The 24,431-nt window shown below is 39.8% G+C and overlaps 1 protein-coding gene across 1 annotated transcript in view; it reads left to right on the top strand.

Moving 5' to 3' along the window:
* LOC124232190 (oral-facial-digital syndrome 1 protein-like) overlaps positions 1–5,292 on the top strand; it is a 44,033-nt gene extending 38,741 nt beyond the window's left edge. The window contains exons 20-23 of the mRNA XM_046649153.1: positions 2,840–3,075; positions 3,891–4,043; positions 4,787–4,854; positions 5,152–5,292. Coding sequence (XP_046505109.1) covers positions 2,840–3,075; positions 3,891–4,043; positions 4,787–4,854; positions 5,152–5,194 — 500 coding nt within the window. The 3' untranslated portion in view covers positions 5,195–5,292. The remainder of the gene's footprint in view (positions 1–2,839; positions 3,076–3,890; positions 4,044–4,786; positions 4,855–5,151) is intronic.
* Positions 5,293–24,431: the final 19,139 nt, after the last annotated feature.

The following is a 24,431-nucleotide window of genomic DNA, read 5'->3' as shown; positions in this document are numbered from 1 at the left end:
AGCAGTTTCCTGGTTTAAGTCACCATACTCAGGAATAGGAGGAATTGGGGGAAGAAGCAAGAGATTTTGAGAGGGTTGATTTTGCTGATTCCTGAGTAAATCTGCTTTGGAAAGCACTAATTCACCGAGACTTTATCAAGAGCGGGGCACTTTCCTGGGGCTGGGCGTACAGCAGTGTGCCAACCCAAACCCCTGCTTCCCCAAACCCGAACCCCTTGGGGTGGCAGGGGTAGGGATGGGGTTGGCTGGTCAGCAAGCCATCCCTGAGGACCTCCATTGGGATAGGTACTGAGTCGGAACAGTGGCCACCTGAGAGCGGATCTGATAGGCAGCCATTTGGCAGAGTCCTGAGTGAGTAGGTAATAAAAAGAATGTACTAGAATAGGAGAAACCAACTGAGTAGATGGGTGTTCTGTCTCTGAGATGTAACGTCGATTATAATAATGGCTTTTAAAAATTATTAAATAGTATAGTTGCATTTTGATCATTGACAAGTTCTCTTATATTCTTTATTCCCCCTGTTTAAGTGCAAAGGGAAATGGAAAAGGCTGAAACTTGGTATCTTTGAGGTGCCCAGTGGAAATTCTTCTTTTCTTTGCTCTTATGTCTAAAGAGGTTTCTGTAGGCCACTCTGCAGCTACAAAGTATGCCCCCCCTCCACAGCAAAGAAACAGCCCTCTTCTTCATTCTCTTTTGTGATTGGCACCACGCCATTCCTATTTTGAGGTGGCTGTTCCCTGTGAGAACTGCTTCAGAGTAATATTCTTCCCCCAGCAAGGAGCAGGCTGCCTCTGCCTGTGATGATGACTGCCTGCCTCCTCTGGTATTTGAATTTATGACCAGAATCAAATGAGAGAGAAGACTGTGTTACCTCTCTCCTCATAGTAAAACTCACTCACTTCCTGCTGGTGACTTAAAAGAGGGCACAGCAAAAAGCTTCCCAGTCCTCTGGTGAACCTGTGAATTTGTTTTGTGCATTGCTTTGGGAGAAAAATTTAAGTTCTAGGCCAGAGCTGGAAGAAAAAGGTCAGCGCAGCTATCTGTGGGATGGAGATTTTATTTTTATTTATTTATTTATTTATTTTTAACTTTTTATTAATATTATGATAGTTTACAACCTTGTGAAATTTCAGTTGTACATTATTGTTAGTCATGTTGTAGGTGTACCACTTCACCCTTTGTGCCCCCCCCTTTCCCCTGGTAACCACCAATCAATTCTCTTTGTCTCTATGTTTAACTTCCATATATGAGTGAAGTCATACAGAGTTCATCTTTCTCTGTCTGGCTTATTTCACTTAACATAATACCTTCAAGGTCCATCCATGTTGTTGTTAATGGGACGATTTTATCCTTTTTTATGGCTGAGTAGTATTCCTTTGTGTGTGTGTGTGTGTGTGTGTGTGTGTGTGTGTGTGTGTGTGTGTATATACCATATCTTCTTTATCCCATCATCAGTTGCTGGGCACTTAGGTTGGTTCCATGTCTTGGCTATTGTAAATGATGCTGCAATGAACATAGGGGTGCATGGGACTTTTGGAATTGCTGATTTCAGGTTCTTCGGATAGATACTCAGTAGTGGGATGGCTGGGTCATATGGTATTTCTATTTTTAATTTTTTGAGAAATCTCCTGTGGGATGGAGATTTAATTAAACCTGAGAGGCCTAGGGACTCGTGTGCAAACTGTAGGGAATAGACAAATAATGAAAGGATGGACCTCCCTGGAAGGAATAGAAGTAAGAGAAACAGATACATGTGTTTTTTTGGCAAGGCAGGTACAAAATACTGTGTGAATATGGTGCTGGAATAGGAAGGACCTCACAGAGGAGGTCGCATTTAAGTAGGGGCTTGCATAGTAGATGGGGTTTTGTGGGAGGAGGGGAGCACATCAGGTTAAGGAGACAGTGAAAGCAAAGACGAATCAATCTGGAAAGAAAAAGGCAGATCGTGAGAGCCTAGACTTCCATGGGTTTGGACTCTATCAGGCAGGGTCAGTGCACAGCAAATGCACGTCTTCTCTTCAGGAAATGACTGGTGCTGATGAAGATGGGTTACTTGAAGGCCAAGACTGATGTCAGGGAGAGTGTTGACTAGGTCATTTCAGCCGTGCAGGTAAATGGTGATAAGGACGCTAATTGCAGCAGGAGAAGCAGAAGGAGGTAGAACCTGTAAGCCCTGGTGGCCGAGTGGGCATAGTGTAGACAGAGCTCAAGTAAAGGGACAGAAATAATAACTTCAGGTATGAAGCCGGTGCCGTGGGATTTCCATGTGTTGATGGCAGGGAATCCATTGCAAACGTGGTTGTGAGGCTGGGGAGAGAGATTAGGACTAGAGGAAAAGATGTGGGCATGATTGGGACAGTGGCAAGAGCTAACCCCCGAGGAAGGGATCAGCTCAGAGGATGTGGGGAATGATGGCAAGAGCAGTGAGGAGGGTGGTGGTTCTGTTCCCTTCTCTTTTGGGCAGGAGAGACTTGAGCGCCTTTGTGGGAATAGGGGGAGAGTTATAAAACCGCTGTGTAAACAGATAGGGACTAATGATGATGTCTGAATCCTAAAGCGAGGGGAGGGATCGTATCCAAATGCAGAGGCAGAAATGCAGGGCTTGCCTTGGAAAGGATGAAGGAGGGAGGAGATGGATGAAGAGGGTGAGAAAATGTCATAGGGAGGGCAGGAGAGGTGAAATTGTTCATGGTAAGGGTGACTTGTATTCATCTCAGTAAAATCAAAGGCAGGGTGTGGTGCTAGGAGGGGGTCTGGGGGCTTGAAGACCATGGAGATGGACCAGTAGCTTGAAGGAGCTCATCAGAGTCATTTAAGAATCATGCAGAGGCTCCCTGAGGCTTGGCAAGGGCCCTTGCAAATTGGGCCAGCGTTCATTTGAAAAAAGCTGCTTGCCCTTTATTTTCTGTCCTGTTAGGCATAGATCTGACACAAATTGGAGAACAGAATGAAGAAGAAAACATATGGGAACAGCACATGAAAGAACAAAGGCACAGAAAAGACAGGAGGCACGGTGAACGGCAAGAAGCTTTAGAAAGGGAACGAAGAGGACTAGAAAAACTGGATCAAGAATGGGTAATGATGATACGTGCAACTGGACTCTCTGTACTAGTTTCTCCCTGGTACACCTTCAGTAAGTACCTTGCTCTTGGGGAGGTGAGCCCTTATGTGTCTGGAAGTCATAGAAGTGGCAGGTAACTTTTGAAAAGCTTGCTGTAGGCATCCCGACCCTCTCCTGTGCTTGAGAGCAGTGAGAAAGGGTGCGTGCACATGTCTTAGGAGTTTCACAGTAAATGCTAGCTTTCGCAAGCATTCTCATCTGGTCTTGAAAATAAGCCCATAAAGGAGCTGGGTGGACTCTGCTTTGCTATAGATCGTCCCTTTGTAAATAGAGTTTAAAGAAGAGATTCCCAGGGTCAGCTAGCTGGGACTACAGGCACCCAGAGGAGGTGACTGCCAGTCCATGATTGCTTCCAGGGACTCCCCTGTCTTCCTCCTTCCTCTCATTCTCTTCTAGCCTTCCATGTCCTGATTCTGGTCCCAGAAAGATGGGATTACTCTGGCCACACTTCACACACCTGCTGAGTCTTTCGTGAATTAATCTTTCTCATGAATGTTCCTTGGAGTCCTTGTTAATTTGGCCTAAAGCACAAGACGCTTTGGGCAAATTAATCCCTTCCCTCAATGAGATGACGTGTTTGTCTCCCTTTGATAGAAGCAATGACTTCAATTAAAAAAAATACATATATATCTGTATATATCTATCTGTAGTTCCCTGGCATGCAGGTTGTACTTAGAGGGTCAGGATTATATTACTGTGTGTTGTTAAACACTTAAGTTCTTTAAATGTATTTGTGTATTTCCTCTTTTGGTGCCCATCTGTTTTGCAGAGAATGATTGAAGAATCATTGAAGATTGAAATGGAAAAAGAATTAGAAAAGAGTATTCAAGAAATGAAAGACGAATCTGCTTATGATGCAAATACTTTAGAGAAATACATGAAAATCATTCAGCAGGATCAAGACCAGGAGATGGCAGATAAGGTGCCGATGCTGTGGACAGGCTGTCTGTGGGCTGGGGCTCTGTGGGATTCTGTGGTTTATTTGAAAACCTTGGGTCAGGAATCTGTCTTCTCCATTGGAGACAGAAAGATAAAAACATAGAAAATCTAAAGTTCAAATGGAGCCTCAGGTCTTTTCACTTTATATACTCTTGACAAAATTTCATCACTTTTGCTTGGGTAAAAGATGGAAGAGATTTTGATGTGTCAAACTTTGTAAAAGTTGGGATGGTTCTTATTATTTTAAGAACAAGAAAGAAATATAACGAAAGCCCTATCAGTGAATTTGAATGTATTAGTACTGTCTGAGACATTAATATTTTCTGTAAGTCTGAAGTACTATGGGTATTAAGAATGCATTCCGGATAGTTTATTTTGATTGCTGGCAAAATTTCATGTTTAAACGTCACTTTTTTTTTTAGATTCTTAAATTACATATATATTTTAAGAATAGTTCTTAGGGGCCAGCCCTATGGCCTAGTGGTTCGGCACACTCCACTTTGGTGGCCCAGGTTTGGTTCCCAGGCTTGGACCTACACCAATCATTGGTGGCCATGCTGTGGCCGTGATCCACATACAAAATAGAGGAAGATTGGCAACAGATGTTAGCTTGGGGTGAATCTTCCTCAGCAAAAAAAAAAAAACAAAAAAACTTAGCATAATCAAAATGTTTAATAAAATTGATGCATATCTAATTTCAAAATTCCTTCCTCCTCTTTGCATCAGAGCTCAAAAAACATGGTCAGGGAAGGCTCACAAGTGGACACACTGCCATCTAGTGATAAAGATGAAAGGTATGGTATCCTCAACTTTGTGTTCCTACACAAACAATTATTGCATTGCTGGTTTTGTCAGCCAAGGGAAACTTTCAGAGATTTGAGTCAGCCTATAAGAAATTATTGAATCAATAAACATTACTGACTTTAAAACAAAGTCAATTATGTTTTTTAACTGATGAAATTGCTACTGATACAAATCGTAAGCAAGGGCAGAAACCCCACAGGGAAGGAATGAGAACATTATAAAGATCCCCAAACCAACTTGACACGAACTTAACAAATTTCAAACCTTTTTGTCTTTCCCTAATTTAGTTTCCCAGGCCTTTTTCCTGAAGAACCTGATGACTTTTGGTAACCACGTCTGCTCTCCAGCTTCTTACTCAGATAACGTAACGGAAGGCCTTTGAGTTCTCCGTAATAAGACACAGTTCTCAATAAAAATTTCATGTGTAATCCAGTGTGATTTTGTTTTCATAGTTGTATTTGGTACTATAGTGTATAAAATAATTTTGTCAAGTAACACCTCTTCAGAATTTCTCCTTCTTAGGCCTTTCATTACACCAGAATAGGCTATTTTTTTTTCTTTTTTTTTTTCTAATTTTTTATTTTTTTGAGGAAGATTAGCTCTGAACTAACTACTGCCAAATCCTCCTCTTTTTGCTGAGGAAGACTGGCCCTGAGCTAACATCCATGCCCATCTTCCTTTACTTTATACGTGGGACACCTACCACAGCATGGTGTGCCAAACGGTGCAGTGTCCACACCCGGGATCTAAACTGGTGAACCCTGGGCCGCTGAGAAGTGGAACATGTGCACTTAGCCGCTGTGCTGCTGGGCTGGCCCCAGGCTGTTTTTTTCTTTTTCCATTTTCGTCTTAGGTTATATTTATTTGAAAAAATCTGTCTTACTGGTCAAATTCCAGGCCTGCATTTTTGGAACTTTCAGCTCTGTTCCTCTCCAGAGCTGGGCTACCACCTGTCAAATAGGAGGCCATCGTCCCCAACACTCTCCTTCTGATTTGTTCCTGAAAATAAAGACACAGGGTTTTCCATTCTAGGCTCTAGAAATGGTACAGTATCCCTCTTGTCTTTACTGTGACATCCTTTTCTTGAGAATCAACACAAACCCTTCTTGGATGGTGATAGAGGTAACATTTATTGAACATTTACTGCATGCCAGGTACAATTTTAGACCTTGACATGTATTAACTCACTCAGTGCTCATAGTAGCCATGTGAAGTTTAGGTACCATGACTCTCCACATTTTACATATTAGGCAACACGAGGCACCGAAGAGGTTAGTGACTCGACCAGGGTCTCATTACCCTCAAGTCGTAGAGCCAGGACACATAGCCAGGTGTCAAGGCCAGTACTGCCTCTAACCTGGGCTATTCTGGAGCTGCTCTAGTGGAAGACATCCCAGAACTTTAAATCGGTTACCCATTGGATGTCCCTCTCCAGAATGACCCTTAGAAACTACACGTTGACCACATCAAAGTAAGAGCACTCGAATGCAGCACCAACAGAACTTCCAGAGTGGGAAGAGGAGGCTCATTTGTTCTTGCTCCCCTTTCTTCATCTTTGTACCCCTGCAGCGCTCAGTCCAGCGTTTTCTGTGTGGGAGCATCTTGGGAAAGTTCTTTAACGGCATTGCCAGTATAGTCACCAACAAGCACACACACAACTGCTTGGAGGGTGAACAACCATCCTGGTTTGCATGGACTGGGGGTTCCCTGGATGTGAGACTTCCGGTGCCAACTGATGGTCACCCTGCTCCGAAGAGAGGAAGAGTTTGTCGGGTGTGTCTTTCCAGTAAAATCCTAGAGGAGATCATTTCCCTTTACAAATACAGACTGGGCTGAATTGTTTTTGCTGGTGATATTTGTTTGGCCATTGAGTTCCATAGCAAAGTGGGAAGGAGATTTTTTGGTGTTTATTATTCCTTAGGCTTCTAAGGAATTTTTCATTGACGTACACCTTTGAAAGTAATTGAAAGAAACAAGTTGTCCAGACACCATTCATTATCACACTTAGCATAGCAAACATTGAGTCATCTTGCCACCCAGAACTTGGCATCTTCTTTGTCAACATCACTTCACATAACTTTTTTTTTCTCCAGCTTTATTGAGATATAACTGACATATAACATTGTGTGAGCTTAAGGTATAGAACATGTGGATTTGATACCCTTATATGTTACAAAATGATTACCACCAGTGTTAGATAATGCCTGCATCCTGTCACATAATTGCCACTTATTTGTGGTGAGAACATTTAAGGTCTACTCTCTTGGCAACTTTCAAGTATATGATAGAGTGTTACTAACTATAATTACTGTGGCGTACATTAGATCCCCTGAACTTACTCATCTTCTAACTGGAAGTTTGTACTCTTTGACCAACATCTCTTTCCCCGACTCCCCAGCCCCTGGTAACCACCATTTTAGTCTGTTTCTGTGAGATTGCTTTTTAAGATTCCACGTGTGAGTGAGATCATGGTGTTTGCCTTTCTCTGCCTTATTTCACTTAATATTATGCTCTCAAGGTCTATCCGTGTTGCTGCAAATGGCAGAATTTCCTTCTTTCTCATGGCTGAACGATATTCCATTTTGTATATACATACATCTTCATTCTTGGTGGACACTTAGGTTGTTTCCATATCTTGGCTATTGTGGATAATGCTGCAGTGAACGTGGCAGTGCAGACGTCTCTTTGAGATCCTATTTTCATTTTCTTTGGATAAATACCCAGAAGTGGGATTGCTAGATCACATGGTAGTTCTATTTCTGATTTTTTGGGAAACCTCCATACTGTTTTCCATAGAGGCTGCACCAGTTTACATTCCCACCAACATACACAAGAATTCCCTTTTCTCCACAGCCTCTCAAACACTTCTTACCTCTTGCCGTTTTGATGATGGCCATCCTAAGAGGTGTAAGGTGATAGCCCGTTGTGGTTTTGATTTGCATTTCCCTGATGACTAGTGATGTTGAGCACCTTTTCATGTACCTGTTAGCCATTTGTATGTTGTCTTTGGAAAAATGTCTATTCAGTTCCTCTGCCCATTTTTTAATTGGATTGTTTGGTATTTTTGCTGTTGAGTTGTATGAGTTCTTTATGTGTTTTGGATATTAACACCTTATCACATATGTGGTTTGCAAATATTCCCTCCCATTTGGTAGGTGCCTTTTCATTTTGTCGGTGGTTTCTTTTGCTGTGCAGAAGCTTTTCAGTTTGATGTAGTCCTACTTGTTTATTTTTGCTTTTGTTGCCTTTGCGTTTGTTGTCAAACCCCAAACAATCATCACCAAGACCAATGTGAAAGAGCTTAACCCCTTTGTTTTCTTCTACGAATTTTACAGTTTCAGGTCTATGTTCAAGTCTTTAATCCATTTTGAATTGATTTTTATGTATGGAGTAAGAAGAGTCCAGTTTCATTCTTTTGCCTGTGCCTATTCAATTTTTCCAACATCATTTATTGAAGAGACTGTCCTTTCCCCATTGTATATTCTTGGCTCCTTAGTCGTAAACTAATTGACCATATATATGCATGGATTTATTTCTGGACTCTCTATTATGTTCCATTGATCTGTGTGTCTGTTTTTATGCCACTACCATACTGTTTTGATTACTGTAGTTTTGTAATATAGTTTGAAACCAGGAAGTGTGATACTTCCATGTTCTTCTTTCTTAAAATCACTTTTGCTATTCAGAGTTTTATTTGTTTTATGGTTCCATACCATTTTAGAATTTTTTTCTATTTCTGTGAAAAATGCCTTTGGAATTTTGATAGAGATTGCATTGAATCTGTAGATTGCTTTGGGGAGTATGGACATTTTAAAAATATTCTACCAATCCATGAGCATGCAATATCTTTCCAGTTATTTGTGTCTTTTTCGGTTTCTTTCGTGTCTTAGAGTGTACAGTGTACAGATCTTTCATCTCCTTAATGAAATTTATTCCTAAGTATTTTATTCTTTTTGATGGTATTGTAAATGGGATTCTTGTCTTAATTTCTCTTTGATAGGTTGTTTTTAGTCTGTAGAAATGTAGCTGATTTCTGTGTATTGATTTTCTATCCTGCAACTTTACTGAATTTGTTTATTGGTTCTAACAGTTTTTTGGCAGAGTCTTTAGCGTTTTCTATGTACATCATGTAATCTGCAAATAAAGACAATTTGACTTCTTTCTGATTTGGATGGCTTTTATTTCTTTTTCTTGCCTAATTTCTCTGGCTAGGTCTTCAAGTACCATGTTGAATAAAAGTGGCCAGAGTGTGCATCCTTGTCTTGTTACTGATCTTAGAGGAAAACTTTCAGCTTTTCACCATTGAGTATGATATTAACTGTGAACTTTTCATATATGGCCTTTATTGTGTTGAGCCATGTTCCCTCCAAACCCAGTTTGTTGAGAGTTTTTATTATGAAAGGATGTTGAATTTTTTCAAATGCATTTTCTACATCTGATGGGATGGTCATATGATTTTTATGTTTCATTTTATTATTGTAGTGTATCACATTGATTGATTTGCAGATGTTGAACCATCCTTGCATCTCTAGAATAAATCCCACTTCATCATGGTGTGTGATCCTTTTAATGTACTGTTGAATTTGGTTTGCTAATATTTTGAGGGTTTTTGCATCTATGTTCATCAGGGATATTGGCCTGTAGTTTTCTTTTATAGTGTCCTTGTCTGATTTTGGTATCAGGTTAGTGCTGGCCTTGTAAAATGAGTTTGGAAGTGTTCCCTCGTCTGTTTTTGGAAAATTTTGAAAATTGGAGTTAACTCTTTAAATGTTTAGTAGAATTCACCGTTAAAGCCATCTGGTCCTGGACTTTTGTTCTCAGGAGATTTTTGATTACTGATTAAATCTCCTTACTAGTAATTAGTCTCTTCAGATTTTCTGTTTCTTCATGATTTAGTCTTTAAAGGTTGCATGTTTCTAGGAATTTATCCATTTCTGGTAGGTTGTCCAGTTTGTTGGTGTGTAATCATTAATAGTAGTCCCTTATGATCTTGTGTATCTGTGTGGTATCAGTTGTAATGTCTTCTCTTTCATTTATAATTTTGAATCTTCTCTCTTTTTTTCTTGGTTAATCTAGCCAAAGTTTTGTCAGTTTTGTCTTTTAAAAAAAACCAGCTCCTGGTTTCACTCATCTTTTCTATTTTATTTTAGTCTTTATTTCTGCTCTGATCTTTGTTATTTCCTTCTTTCTGCTAACTTTGGGCTTAGTTATTCTTTTCCTATTCCTTGAGGTGTAAAATTAGATTGTATATTTGAACATTTTATTTTTGGGGTGGGGGGAGGGAGATCAGCCCTGAGCTAACATCTGCTGCCAATCCTGGTCTTTTCGCTGAGGAAGACTGGCCCTGAGCTAACATCCATGCCCATCTTCCTCTACTTTATAGGTGGGACGCCTGCCACAGCATGGCTTGCCAAGCAGTGCCATGTCTGCACCCGGGATCCAAACCAGCAGATCCTGGGCCACCAAAGCGGCACATGCGCACTTAACAACTGCGCCACCGGGCCAGCCCCTAGGTTGTGTATGTGAGATCTTTCTTATTTCTTAGTGTAGGCATTTATTGCTGTAAACTTCCCTCTTAGAACTGCTTTTGCTGCATCCCGTAAGTTTTGGTATGTTTCCATTTTCATTTGTCTTGGTGTTTTTGACCTCTCTTGCTTTTCTTCTTTGACCTATTTGTTGTTCAGGAGCATGTTTTTAATCTCCATCTATTTGTGAGTTTTCCAGTTTTCTTCTTGTAATTGATTTCTAATTTCATACCATTGTGATGGGAAAAGATTCTTGATATGCTTTTAATCTTAAGACTTGTTTTGTGGCCTAACATATGATCTATGCTGAAGAATGTTCCATGTGTGCTTGAGAAGAATGAGTATTCTGCTCTTGTTAGATGGAATGTTCTGTAAATGTTAAGACCATCTGGACCAAGGTGTTGTTTAAGTCCAGTGTTTCCTTATTGATTTTCTGTGTGGAGGATCCATCCATTGTTGAAAGTGAGGTATTGAAATACCCTACTGTTATTGTATTGTTGCCTATTTTTCCCTTCAGGTCTGTTAATATTTGCTTTATATATTTAGTTGCTCTTATGTCAAGTGCATAAATATTTACCAATGTTATATCCTTTTGATGAATTGACCTTTTTATCATTATATAATGACCTTCTTTGTCTCTTGTTACAGTCTTTGGCTTAAAGTCTATTGTGTGTGTGTGTGTGTGTGTGTGTGTGAGGAAGGTTGGCCCTCAGCTAACATCTGTGTCAATCTTCTTCTACTTTATGTGGGATGCTTCCACAGCATGGCTTGATGAGCAGTGGTAGGTCTGTGCCTGAGATATGAACCTGTGAACCCTGGGCCATCAAAGTGGAACGTGTGAACTTAACCACAATGCCACCAGGCTGGCCCCCTTCAAGTCTATTTTGTCTGATATAATTATAGCTACCTCTGCTTTCTTTTGGCTTCTATTTGCATGGAATATCTTTTTCCATCCCTTTACTTTCAGTCTGGTCTGTCCTTAAAGCTAAAGTGAGTCTCGTGTAGGCAGCATATTTATAGTATTTTTTTTTAAATCCATTCATGCATACTCTTTTGAACAGATAATTGAGTCCATTTACATTTAAAGTAATTATTGATTGGTATGAACTTACTATTGCCATTTTTCTTAATTGTTTTGTTTGTTTTGTTAATCCCTTTCTTCCTTTGTTCCTCTATTCTCTTCCTTTGTGTTTTGATTATTTTCTGTAGTGGTATGCTTAGATTTCTTTCTTTTGTGTATCTACTATAGGTTTTTGCTTTGTGGTTACCATGGGGCTTACATAAAACATTTATAACACTCTATTTTAAGCTGATAACTTTTAACATTACAAAAGTTCTATATTTATACACTCCCACATTTTGTTTTTGATGTCACAATTTACGTCTTTTTACATAAGGTAGCCATTAACAAATTATTGTTTATTTTTAATAATTTTGTCTTTTAACCTCCATACTGGAATTATAAGTGATTTACCCATCGCCATTATAACATTAAAAGTATTCGGAATGTAACTATATATTTGCCTTTACCAGTGAGTTTTATACTTTCATATGTTTTCCTGTTGCCTAATAGCATATTTTCATTTCAGCTTGAAGAACTCCCTTTAACATTTCTTGTAAGGCTGATCTGGTGGTAGTGAACTCCTTCAGCTTTCACTTGTCGAAAACCCTTTCTCTCTTCTTCAATTCTGAAGGAGAATTTTGCCTGATTTAGTATTCTTGGTTGGCAGTTTTTTTCTTTCAGCAGTTTGAATTTATCATGCCACTCCCTCTGCTGAAAACTCTGCTGATAGTCTTATGCAGATTCCCTTGTATGTAACAAGTTGTTCTCTTGCTGTTTTTAGGATTATCTCCTTGTCTTTAACTTCAGACAAGTCACTTAGAATGTGTCTCAGTGTTCATCTCTTTGGATTCATCTTTTTTGTAACTCTGGGCTTCCTGGATCTGGGTGTCTGTTTCTTTCCCTATGTTAGGGAAGTTTTCAGCCATTACTTTTTTGAATAAATTTTCTGCCTCTCTCTCTTCTTCCTGGGCTGCTATGGTGTGTATATTGGTTCACTTGATGGTGTCCCACTAAGTCCCTTAAGTTATCTTCACTCTTTTTCATTCATTTTTCTTTTTGCTCTTCTGACTGGATGAATTACACTGGCCTGTCTTCAAGTTTGCTGATCCTTTCTTCTGCTTGACTTAATCTGCTTTTGAACCCTTCTATTGAATTTTTCAGTTCAGTTATTGTTATTCTTCAGCTCTGTGATTTCTGTTTGGTACTTTTTAATATTTTCTCTTTGTTGAAATTCTCACTTTGTTCATGCATTGTTCTGACCTTGGTGAGCATCTGTATGACCTCTCTGTATTTAGAACTCTCAGGTAAGCCACTTATTTCCATTTCATTAAGGTCTATTTCTGGAGTTCTGTCTAGTTCTTTTGTTTGGAACACGTTCCATTGTTTCTTCATTTTCCTTGACTCTCTGTGTTGGTTTCTGTGTATTAGATAAAACAGCCACCTTGCCCAGTCTTGACAGAGTGGTCTCATGTAGGAGATGAACTTCAGTCAGCCCTGCCTAAACTCTTGGTTGCCTATCAAACCTTTGTGATTGTCCAAGCCACCTTCTTTGTCCTTGGTGCTTCCCAATAGCTGAGAATATGTCAAGACTGGTCAGTGTCCCAATGGGGAGGATCATAGTCAGCACCTAGAGGCAGGTTGTGACTGGAAGCTGGACCCTCAGCACCTGGGAAAGTATGTAGTTAGGCCCCTTCCCAGGATAAACTGGGAGGTGGGTATTTTTGCCTGTTCCCTCTGCACTTGGCCTGGGTGTGTAGCTGGGGGGGGGGGTTGTTCCTGCACTTATTAAGAACTGCTTGTTTGCTGCAGTCCTGTGGGACTTGTGAATGCAAGCCCTGTTTGCTCTCAGAATCAGGTGGTCCAGGGGCCCATCTCTTGGGGAGCAGCTGCAAAAGCTGGGATGCCAGACGTGTACAAGCTTCTTCTAGGGAGATACTGGGGACTTGGAGCAGACTAGAGGGAGAGGGCAGGGGAGGTGTCCACAGACTTGCCTGGTCTCAGAGGATGATATCAGTCAGCCTTAGATGCATGCTAAGTTAGAAGCTTAACCCTCAGGAAGGAATTTTTAATGTATGCACTAGACCCTTTTCAGGGAAAGACTGGGAGGGGGTGTTTGCTCCCTCTGCTCTGAGCCCTGGGAGGCTAGCCAGTTAAGAACTGCTTCTTTGCTACAGTCCATGGGACTCAAGAATGCAAGCCCCATTGGCTATCAGAGCCAGGCAATCCGAGGACCCCTCCCTTGGTTGGCAGCTTCAAAAGCGGGGCACAGAGTGTAGAAGTTCCTTCCTGGGAGATACTGGTGATTTGGAGTAGGCTAGAGGGAGCAGGCTACAGTTGTAGGCGGAGAAGGTGTCTGCTGGTTTCCTCAGTCTCCAAGGAGAATGGCGGTTAGCCCCTGGATGTGTGCTAAATTAGAAGTCTGTCAGGCAACAGCTTCTAATATATGCAAATAGACCCTTTTCAGGGAAAACTGGGAGTTGGTGAGTCCTCTAGAACTGATTAAGAACTGTCTCTTTGTTGTAGTCTTGTGGGTCTCATGGACGCAAACCCTGTGGGTCTTAAGAGCTAGGTGTTTTGGAGACCCTTCCCTCAGGTGAGTGTCTTAAACGTTTGGGCACTAGATGTGGGGTCGCAATCCTTTTCTCTTGAGGGAGAACCTGGGAGTTGGAAGTTCCCTCCCAATGGTATGGCACTGTGCTAGAGGTGGGGTCTATGGTGAGAGCGTGTCCCAGCCTTTCCTACCCATTTCAACGTGGCTATCGTTCTCCTTCGCCCAAGGTGTAAGATAGCTCAGCTCGAGTTTGGATTTCTTTCAGAGGGAATTGCTCCGTGTATAGTGGGAGGAGGGGACCAGAACCCTCAGGTAACTTCTTAACATCAATATTACCCAGTTTTTTCCTCACCTTGTATTTTCAAAGCCCTTGTCTGAGTAACTCAATGGCTACTTTGTGTTCTAGCTTAGGATCTGACAGCTTCACTTTCCTTTTTTTTTTTCAGTCAACATAAATTCTAAGCAGCATTCTTAATACTCCATATCAGGGCAGAGTCCATGTAAAGAAAAGTCAGTCATTTCTTCTGTAGCATTTCAGATGGCCGCATCATCTAGAATGCCTGTGCGTCCAGATCGCAAGGTGCAAGACCCTCCCCTGCAGGCTCTCCTGCTCCCATCTCTGCAAGACCCCCTGACTGAGTCTGTTCAAATCTTCCCTAGGTAGGTATAATGAAGTTTAAATATCAAAACACTGAGGAAGATTAGGTGGCAGTTTAGAAAAAAGAATGTTCTTTGCCAAACTTGACTTACCTCTATTTGTATTTTTGTTTCCTTAAAACTTTCTGTAGTTTTATTCATCCTAATATTCATTTTTAAAAAGTTGCCTTAAGTAAAATCTAATTTTTCAAACATCTGAGAACAAATTAGCCATGCACTAGCTAGAGACAGATGCCATCATTTAGGAAAAGATACTAATAACAAAGTGGATTGCCTCTTTTAAATCTTAAAACTATCATAGCATTATTACTATGGAATCTTTGGTGCTCATTTTTTAATGGACTTAAAGTATTTTGCTTGTTGGTTTTTAAATGAGTAGGTCCCGCCCCTATAATTTTGACTTCATTTTCATGTCTTAAAATCAAGTTTCACAGGGTATAACTAGAGAAATAGAAAAATCTCTACCCTTTAGGGGTTCCTATATTTTGTGGCAGGATTACTCTCAATAGTTGAGATTGCATGTGATCTTATCTAGCCAGATTTACACATAGTTTATTTGATGACTCAAATAATTGTACAAAATGCCATATAAATAGAAAGTATTAAGTAGCGTGACAAACAGTATACTAATTGGGCTCCTGATTGTTCTCCTGCTGAGCATGAATGAAGGGTGATGAAGGGTGATAATCCAGAGGCAGCACCTCGTTTAGAAATGTCAATGTGTCAATAACAGCAAAAGCTGATCCTAAGAAAGGTCAGATGTAGAAAATCCGAATTTATAATCATGCTCACAGATAAGTAGTTTAAACAGATTATAAAATGAAATCCTAAGTAACAAATTTATCTCTGCTACTTTAGAGAATAACTGTTAGATCTAGGTAGTTTTTCATATTCCTGAATCTTTTCTCAGGAGAGTTTTTTTTTTTTTTTGGTAAGGAAGACTGGCCCTGAGCTAACGTCTGTGCCAATCTTCCTCTATTTGTTGTACGTGGGACGCTGCCACAGCATGGCTTGATGAGCAGTGCGTAGGTCGCTGCTGGGGATCTGAAGCGGTGAACCCCGGGACACTGAAGTGGAGCACCCAAACTTAACCATTACACCACCAGACTGGCCCCTTCAGGAGCCTTCTATACCTTGGTTTGTAAACCAGCCAGTGGTACATGGACCCTTATGAAGCTCCTTCATTGTTTCTACTTTCCCCAAACTTAAGCTTTGTGTTAATCCCATAGGTATATTGCTTTCATTTGTTGAATCTAGTCAGAAAAATTCTATACTTTTCATAGAGAACTATAAAATGTCAGTGGCACTTTATATAAAATATAGCCCAGTGGTTTATGATATATTCTCAAATTGCTCTCACTTAAGAGATTTTTGTCAGAAATGAAACATGTAGCATGGAGGCAAGTTCAATGTCTGCTCACAGCACCATCTTGATGAGTTCTCGAATTTCCCTCTTATACAGCTTTTGCAGCATCCCATATGAGTTGGCATGGTAGGTTATCATTTTCATTTGTCTTCAGATATTTTTTTATTTCTTCTTTAATTTAATCAGTGATCCATTGCTTGTTCCGTAGCATGTACTTTAGTCTCCACATCTTTGTACCTTTCTCAGCTTTCTTCGTGTAAATAATTTCTAGCTTCATAGCATTATCATCAAAAAAAGATGCTTGTTATTATTTCAATTTTCTTATATTTATTATTATTCCCAACATACAGTCTATCCTTGAGAATGTTGTGTGCAATGCTTGAGAAGAAAGTGTATTCTGCTGTTTTTGGGTGAAGTGTTCTATACGTGTCTATTAAGTCCAACTGGTTTAGCTTTTTTAATTTCATTGTTTCCTTGTTGATTTTCTCTCTGGATGGTCTATTCATTGAGGTGAGTGGAGTATTGAGGTCTCCTACTGTTATTGTGTTATTATAAATATCTTCTTTTGGGTTTGCTAATAGTTGCTTTATGAACTTTGGTGCTCTTGTGTTTGGTGCATAATTATTCATAAGCGTTATTTCTTCTCAAGGGAGCATCCCTTTGATAGTTACATACTGCCAGTCTTTGTCTCTCTTTACCTGTCTTATCTTCAAGGCTGCTTTGTCTGATATAGGTACTGTGATACCTGCTTTCTTATCTTTGGCTTTAGCTTGGAGTACCATCATCCACCCCATCACTCTGAGCCTGTGATTGTCATTGGAGCTGAGATGTGTTTCCTGGAGGCAACAAATTGTTGGATTGTGTTCTTAAATCCATCCTGCCACTCTGTGTCTTTTTATTAGAGAATTCAACCCATTTACATTTAAGGTGATTATTGATGTGTGACGGCTTAATGCTGTCATTCTATCACTTGTTTTCTGGCTTTCCTGAATTTCCTTTGTTTCTCTTCCTGTGTGTTTTGGTCTACCCATTGAATTATGTAGTTTTTTCTACTATGTGTTTGTTTTCTCCTTATTTATTCTTTGTATCTCTGTTCTGCTTTTTTGTTTAGTGGTTACCCTGAGGTTTGTATTCAGAATCTCGTGTAGTAGATAGCCCATTTTCTGATGGCCTCTTATTTCCTTAGTCTAAATCAATTCAGTCCCTTTCCTCCTCCCTTCTGAAGTTGTTTTCCTCACGGGTTATTACATCTTGTGTTATGAGTTTGTGGTTAAAATGACAGGATTATCTTTATTGTTGGTGTTTTCCTTTCCTCTAGCTTAATGCTATAGTTGAATATTTGCTATCTTATTCTGAGTCCATCTATTTGTCTCCTTACTCTGTGTTTTGTGACCCGTTTTTCCTTTTACTTCATTTTTCAGGTATGAAGGCTTTCTTGAGGATTTCTTGTAGGGAGGATATCATGGCTGTGAACTCACTTAGCTTTTTTTTTTGGAAAGTTTAAATTTCTCCCTCATATCTGAAGGATATTTTTGCTGGATAGAGTATTATTTGCTGAAGATTTTTGTCTTTTAAATATTTGAATATGTCATTCCATTTTCTCCTAGCTTGTAAGGTTTCTGCAGAGAAATCCACTGAAAGCCTGATAGGGGTTCCTTAGTAGGTTATTTTCTTCTACCTTGCTGCCCTGAGTATTCTTTCCTTGACATTCACTTGTGCAAGTTTTACTACTATATGTCTTGCAGTAGGTCTTTTTACATTGACAGATATAGGATATCTGGAAGCCTCTTCCAAACAGGCTTCCCTCTCTTTTCCTATATTTGGGAAGTTCTCTGCTACTATTTCTTTGAGCACGCTCTCTGCTCGATTCTACTTCTCTTCTCCTTCTGGAAGACCTATAATCCGTAGGTTGCATTTTCTCATTGAGTTGGATATTTCTCAGAGACTTTCTTCATTTCTTTTTAGTCTCAGTTCTCTCTCCTCCTCTGACTGAAGCCATTCAACATGTCTACCTTCTATTATGGTGATAACTCATCTATGATGTCCACTCAAGAATTCAGGGAATCTGTATTGTGTTTTATTTCTTCCATTGGGTCTTTCATCTCTAATATTTCTGATTGATTCTTCTCTATAGTTTCAATCTCTTTTGTGAAATAGCTCCTAAATTCATTGAATTGTTTCTCTATATTCTCTTATACCTCATTGAGTTTTTTTGTGATAGCTATTTTGAATTCATTGTCATTTAGCTTACATATTACTTTGTCCTCAGGACTGAGTTCTGTGTGCTTGTTGTTTTCTCTCTGGTCTGGAGATTGATATAGTGTCTGATGTTGGAAGGTCAGTTGTTTTGCATTCTGATACTATTTGGTTGCGGTTATAGCCTATCACCACTGGGTGGGGGTCAAGAGCCGTGTATTCCAAACCCTCTGCCTTCAGCGGAGATCCCATGTGCTGGGCTGGCAGGGCATGGGGTGGGTGGCGTGGAGGGGCACTTTCTCCTGCGTGCCGTACCCTGTTTCCTAATCAGCTCTTGCTATCTGGTCTTATGGGGTCTTGGCTTGATGAGGTCACCTCCTGTGAAAACTTTCATCCTGTGAGAGGCCTTCCCTCTAGGCTGCAAGGGCACTAGGGAGTCCTGAGTGATCCTGCAGACACACCACCCCTCCCCAACTTCTTCCCTCACTGAGCCTCCTATGGCAAGTATCGCTCTTTAGGGGAAGGAGAGACGTTCTCTCTTACCCCATTCCAGCTCTTCCTGAGGGGGGCTCCAGCCTCTCCACCCTGCATCATGTGTCCACATGTTTCTCCAAAGTTTTTCTGTTGTTAGGATGTCCACTGTTGGAGTATGGTTGCTCCTTTTTGTTGTATGTTGGAGGGGAGAAAGTCTTGGGCAAGTTCACTCCATGATGATGCTGATGTCTCTCCCTAAAGATTTGAAATTTTAATCATGTGACACCTCATGGGAAGTTAATTCTGACTTTCATTTGTAATACCCAAGGACAAATTGCAATATGAGTAATAAAGTAAAACCATGGAAAAATAAGCAGTGCGAGCTGTTGAAAAAAATGCATTTGTCCAAGGTTAAAGCTAAAATGCAGAGCTAAGTGTTCTTAGGGAGAAATATATCAATAATAAATATTTTCACCAACTTTTAATGAAGATGGTGCTAATCTTCTCATGTCTAATCTGTGAAATTGGGCCTGGTTGTGCCACCAAAACTGTGTTCACCACATTCTGAGGCATAACCCACATTCATCAGGCGTCACAAACAGCAAAAAGTCACAAAGAAAGCATATCACCAAAAACCACTTAATGTCTGTGTAACCAGTCCTGAAAATACAGGGAAAAAATGAAACCACCTTTTCTCTGCCAAGCCTGCCCGAGACCTGCCCAGCTAGAATAGCTGATAGAGTTTGCTTGGTTTCTTACACCAAATCAGGCTAGCATGGGAATGAAAAGCTTCCAGGAATGTCTAGTATTACATGAATTAGTATTAACCACCACAAATGGTGGTGGGGGTGGGAGCAGGCTGGATCACCCTTTTAGAAGGAAGATTTGTTTTATGTATTGAAAATGAATAAGTTTTTAGTTATTAAACTATAAAATGCAACAATGTATGGATAATTCAGGTCCTAAGTAGCCAGAGAAAATGGGTGTTTCTAGACATTTTTCTCACTTCCAAGCAGACAAAAAAATTAAAACTGGGCTGTAGAGAAGCATTTAAGTACTGCCATCACTACTTATTTCTTTGACTAAAATAGAACAGTGAGACCACCAGACTACTGAGTGCCGGTGCTGAGGCTCTTGTAGAAGCCCCAGTGGGGACAAGTTTTCTCTAGGGCTTCTCTCTATTTTTCTCCTGTCACTGTCCTGGCGTGATTCAACTCCCATTCTTCTTGCAAAGAAATCTGACTTCAAAATAAAATTTACCTTTGTGCTTTCAGAAGGAAGAGGAAACATGACTCAGGATACTGAATTTGGGGGTGGATGGTTACATACTGGTAAGATAGGTTCTGTTGATGAGAATATAAGGGCATATCATGTTAGTCTTTTCTAAAAGCAGTAAGAAGATCATTTCCAAAGAACCTAGGCAGGGAGGCAGCTGGGGCTGAAAGGCCATGCCCTTTGATTTCCCTTAAAGGAGGAATATGACTGAAGGATCCCTAATTCAAGGATTACTCTTCTGAAGGCTTGGCATTTCCACATTAGCCAGGAACAACTGATTTTCTCTGACAACTATGACAGACTTAGATATGTTACCAATCCTTCAGCCTTTGTTTCTTCACAACCCAGAAGAAACCATCCTACTTGTGGGCTACTGGGCACCTCAGAGCTTCTGCATCTAGTAGGCTGATCACTTCCTGTTATTCTCAAGTTTGCCCCAAGACTAAATCAGGCTCACTGATGGATTTAGTATACAATAGATGTTTAACTTCTTGTCTAAATCTCAGTCTCTGAGTTTAGAACTGTCAATAGACACTAGAATCTTAATTATCTTAAATGTTGGTCTCTGTTATTAGGATATGTGAATTTAATCTTTTTACTTTTGCATCTTTATTTTGCTTTTTCTTATAATTCAAAAAGTTTATAATTATGCTTCTTTTTGCTACCCTTCTAAGAAAAATTCTCTTAGAGATATTAAGAAAGTATAACAAGTGTCTAAGAGATACTTTCTCTTACTGTTGACAGTTTTGGTTAAAACACTATGTTAATAAAAACAACTCCAGCCAGCGTCAATGAAACCTGTGCACACAGCACGTGTTCATGGCTACCATCACAGGGTTTTAGTTAATAAAATTCATACAGTGTCAGGATAAAAGACTAGAAGACACAGCCCTCTGTCCTCAGTTCTCTACTTGTATCTCCTTCCCATCCAGGCTTCCTCATGAAAATATAAGACACAACCCTGTCCATGCCTTAAAAGAGATTTGGAGGTTTCTTGGTTTCCTGAGTAGTGGGTAGTTGCCCTAAAACATAGGTCTAACTGTTGGAAGTCTGTCCTCCACACTGACAGGAGCCCATTGTGGGAGTCATCTATGGGGAAGGGGCACTGTCACCTGTATTCAATCTTATCCCCACCACTGGGAGGATGGAATGACTGACAAAAAGCCGGTGCTCAGCAACAGACTATTGATAGAAAGCTTGCACAAAAGCCATATTTTATTTTTTGTAAAGCACTGTTTCTTCCAGATGCTCCTAAAAAAAGACAATGAAAACCCAGGGATAGAGAAACAGATGCTCAGATCTCAAAAGGTGCTGGGGAAAGCTCCCTTCCAGTAGGTTCCTCAGTGCCTCCCTGGTGGAGAGGGTGGGGAAAAAGGAGGGGAGGGGAGAGGACAGGCATCAGTGGATTGGGGTCTGATCTTGCTCCTTTATATTTGAGTTACTTTGCTTCTACTTATGTACGCACTTAAAAAAAAAGTTCTAAGGCTAAACTACAAATTTGAAAAACAGTCAGCTTAAACCCCAATATCCTCAGACTGGCTGGGCACTGGAGCATCTGAAAGTACTTAGTGTATACTGACTTAGGGGACTGCACAAACCTTAGAATGGAATAAATTCATTTGAAGGTATCCACTTATTCTGTTTTATATCTACTGCTTCCTTCCTCCAGTGAAAGACAAGATTTTCAATCACTGGCTATTTTTCTTCCTATCAAAACAAGGTTAAGGCTGAGCCAACCAGATGGAGAATCATTTGACTGAAGTAGAGAAGTAGAACTTCACCCTTCACGCGTAACTCAACAGAGGACTTGTCATGGAGAGTTTGGTCATTTTTACTGAAAACAGCTGTGGGATGGGACTCAATGTCACCAAGCACTTTTTTCTTGTAGGACATTTGGCCAAAGGAATACTTTAAAAACAAATCAGTAATATCTTGTTAGATTCTAACTTTAAACAGGGTTCTTATGCATACAGAATGTAAATAAGAAAAACAATATTATATTACCAAGGAAAGATTTAGTGAGCTCCATCTGAATTGAAGACATACAGTCTTGATTTTTTTTTTTGCCTTTATCTATCATTTATATGATGTTTTCAATGTAGACTCATAGTCCAAAAGAAAAGAATCATGGAAAATTACTTAGACTTTGGAGAACCTTCCATAGGAAGAAAACATTCATTTAGTATTTCACAAATAATTACTCAAAGGCAGAAACTTTTGGAGGACAAAGCACTAAGACATGAGTATTAAAGAACTTTGTTTTCCCCTCATGTTTCTAAGATTACCATGTCTGTCTAATTATATTCTTTGTTGCGTTGCTAGAATTAATGATCTTAGCACAACAGGGGGAAAGCACAGACTTGATTTATATCATCAATTACACATCTCCAGCTTATGAGTCACACACCCAGAACACAAGTGTTGGCCAGAAAACCTGGATCCATTTCTGCTGAGTCTTTCATCCTCATCCCACTTCCCTCCCTACATTACAAACGTAACCCCAAAGACAATGGACAATCACCATTTTCACTTTTAGAATAAACTGCATTTCCATCCCTCCCTTCCACTTTTCTACAGCCTTTCTCACTGGTTCTATAAATGCCTGCACATCTGGACTAGATGAAATAAATACACATGGTAGAACCGTGCTCAATCAGTGTGATTCCACACTTTAATCTCATTGACTAATCTGAAATGGCTCACTAACTACTGGGCCATAAGCTCCACTGTATCTCCTAGGTTTTCCATAAAGGGTGGACTGAGGGTGAATCAAGTGGGGTTCTTGCCAACTGGCTCCCATGAAAACTAGAGTCTGAAACCTCCCTTCTCTGGTGGACGCAACACAATGGAGAAGATGTCTCTCATCAAACTTAAAAAACACATCTGGGCCACACATTTGAGTGCTAAGTAGGAAGTGGACCTACCTCCTTTCTTTTTCTCTCCTTCCCAGGTAACCATCCCTCAAAACCTGTAGCATTATGCTCCCTTTCTCCACAACTACCCAGTGGAGCTCCTCCTCTGACTGCCAAGTTAACTGACTCTACCCCTCATTTGCAAACGTAACCATGAACCACACCATCTATGGCTCTTCTATGTACTACTTTAAATTTGATTTTGTCTCCTCTTTGAACTGGGTTTATGCTCTTTGAGAATATCTCCCTTTTTTCACCCAACAGATAACCCCCAACACAGGTGATAAATACCTGATTGGCTCAAGCCTGAGGCAACAGTGGCAGTGATTGTTTCAGAGGGTCTTATTATCTGGGAATTTTCCCCCTAAGAATTAGAAATAGAACCTTAAAGTCTTGATTAGTGACCCTATTTTTAAGAATAAAAAATAAATGACACCTTTCCTTAGAAATCACTGAAATGCAACTGACCTGTAAAACTTCATAATTGTCCTCAACATGATAAAGGCCATACATGACACGTCCACAGCTAACATCATTCTTAATGGTGAAACACTGAAAGCTTTCCTCAAAGGTCAGAGACAAGATGAGAATGCCCACTCTTACCACTTTTATTCAACATACTGTTAAAAGTCCTTTCCAAAGCAAGTAGGCAAAAGAAAGAAAAAAAGGCATCAAAGTCAGAATGGAAGAACTAAAACTCTCTCTATTTTCACATGACATATTATGTCTGGAAAATCCTAAAGACTTCACCAAAAAACTGTTAGACCTATAAATTAATTCAGTATAGTTACAGGATACAAAATCAATATACAGAAATGTGATGTTTCTATACAATAAAAATCAGAAAGAGAAATTTTTAAAAATTACATTTACAATTACCTCAAAAAGAATCAAATATCTATGAGTAAACTTTAGGATGTGAAAAATCTGTGCATTCAAAACTGTGACATTCATTAAAGAAATTGAAGAAGACACAAATAAATGGAAACATATTCCATGCTCTTGGATTGGAGGAATTAATACTGTTAAAATGTCCATGCTATCCAAAGCAATCTACAGATTCAATACAATTCCTATTATAATTCCAATGGCATTTTTCATAGAAATAGAACAAACAATCATAAAATTTGTATGGAAGCACAAAAGGCCCTGAATAGCCAAAAAATCTCCAGAGAGAAGAAAAAAGCTGGAGGTGCGATGCCTCCTGATTTCAAAATACGTTACAAACCTATAGTAATTAAAACAGTATGGTATTGGCATAAAAACCAACACTTTTCCTTAGCAATAACTGTAATGCAACTGGACTCTCCCCACCCCCAACATCTTCATTTGTCTTTAGCTGAGGACAGTTTTTAAGGTGAGGGCTGTGGCTATTTTGGCAAGTTACTCAGTCTTCCTGGGTTTCTCCTAAGTATACGTGTTATTAAGCTTTTATTTTCTTCTAGGAGTTTTATGGTTTCAGGTCTTATGTGCAAGTATTTAATCTATTTTGAGTTAATTTTTGTATATGTGTAAGATAATGGTCTAGTTTCATTCTTCTGAATGTGG

This window comes from Equus quagga, unplaced genomic scaffold, assembly GCF_021613505.1.
Source record: "Equus quagga isolate Etosha38 unplaced genomic scaffold, UCLA_HA_Equagga_1.0 HiC_scaffold_32_RagTag, whole genome shotgun sequence".
Classification (NCBI taxonomy): domain Eukaryota; kingdom Metazoa; phylum Chordata; class Mammalia; order Perissodactyla; family Equidae; genus Equus; species Equus quagga.
This window is presented reverse-complemented; position numbering and strand designations above follow the sequence as displayed.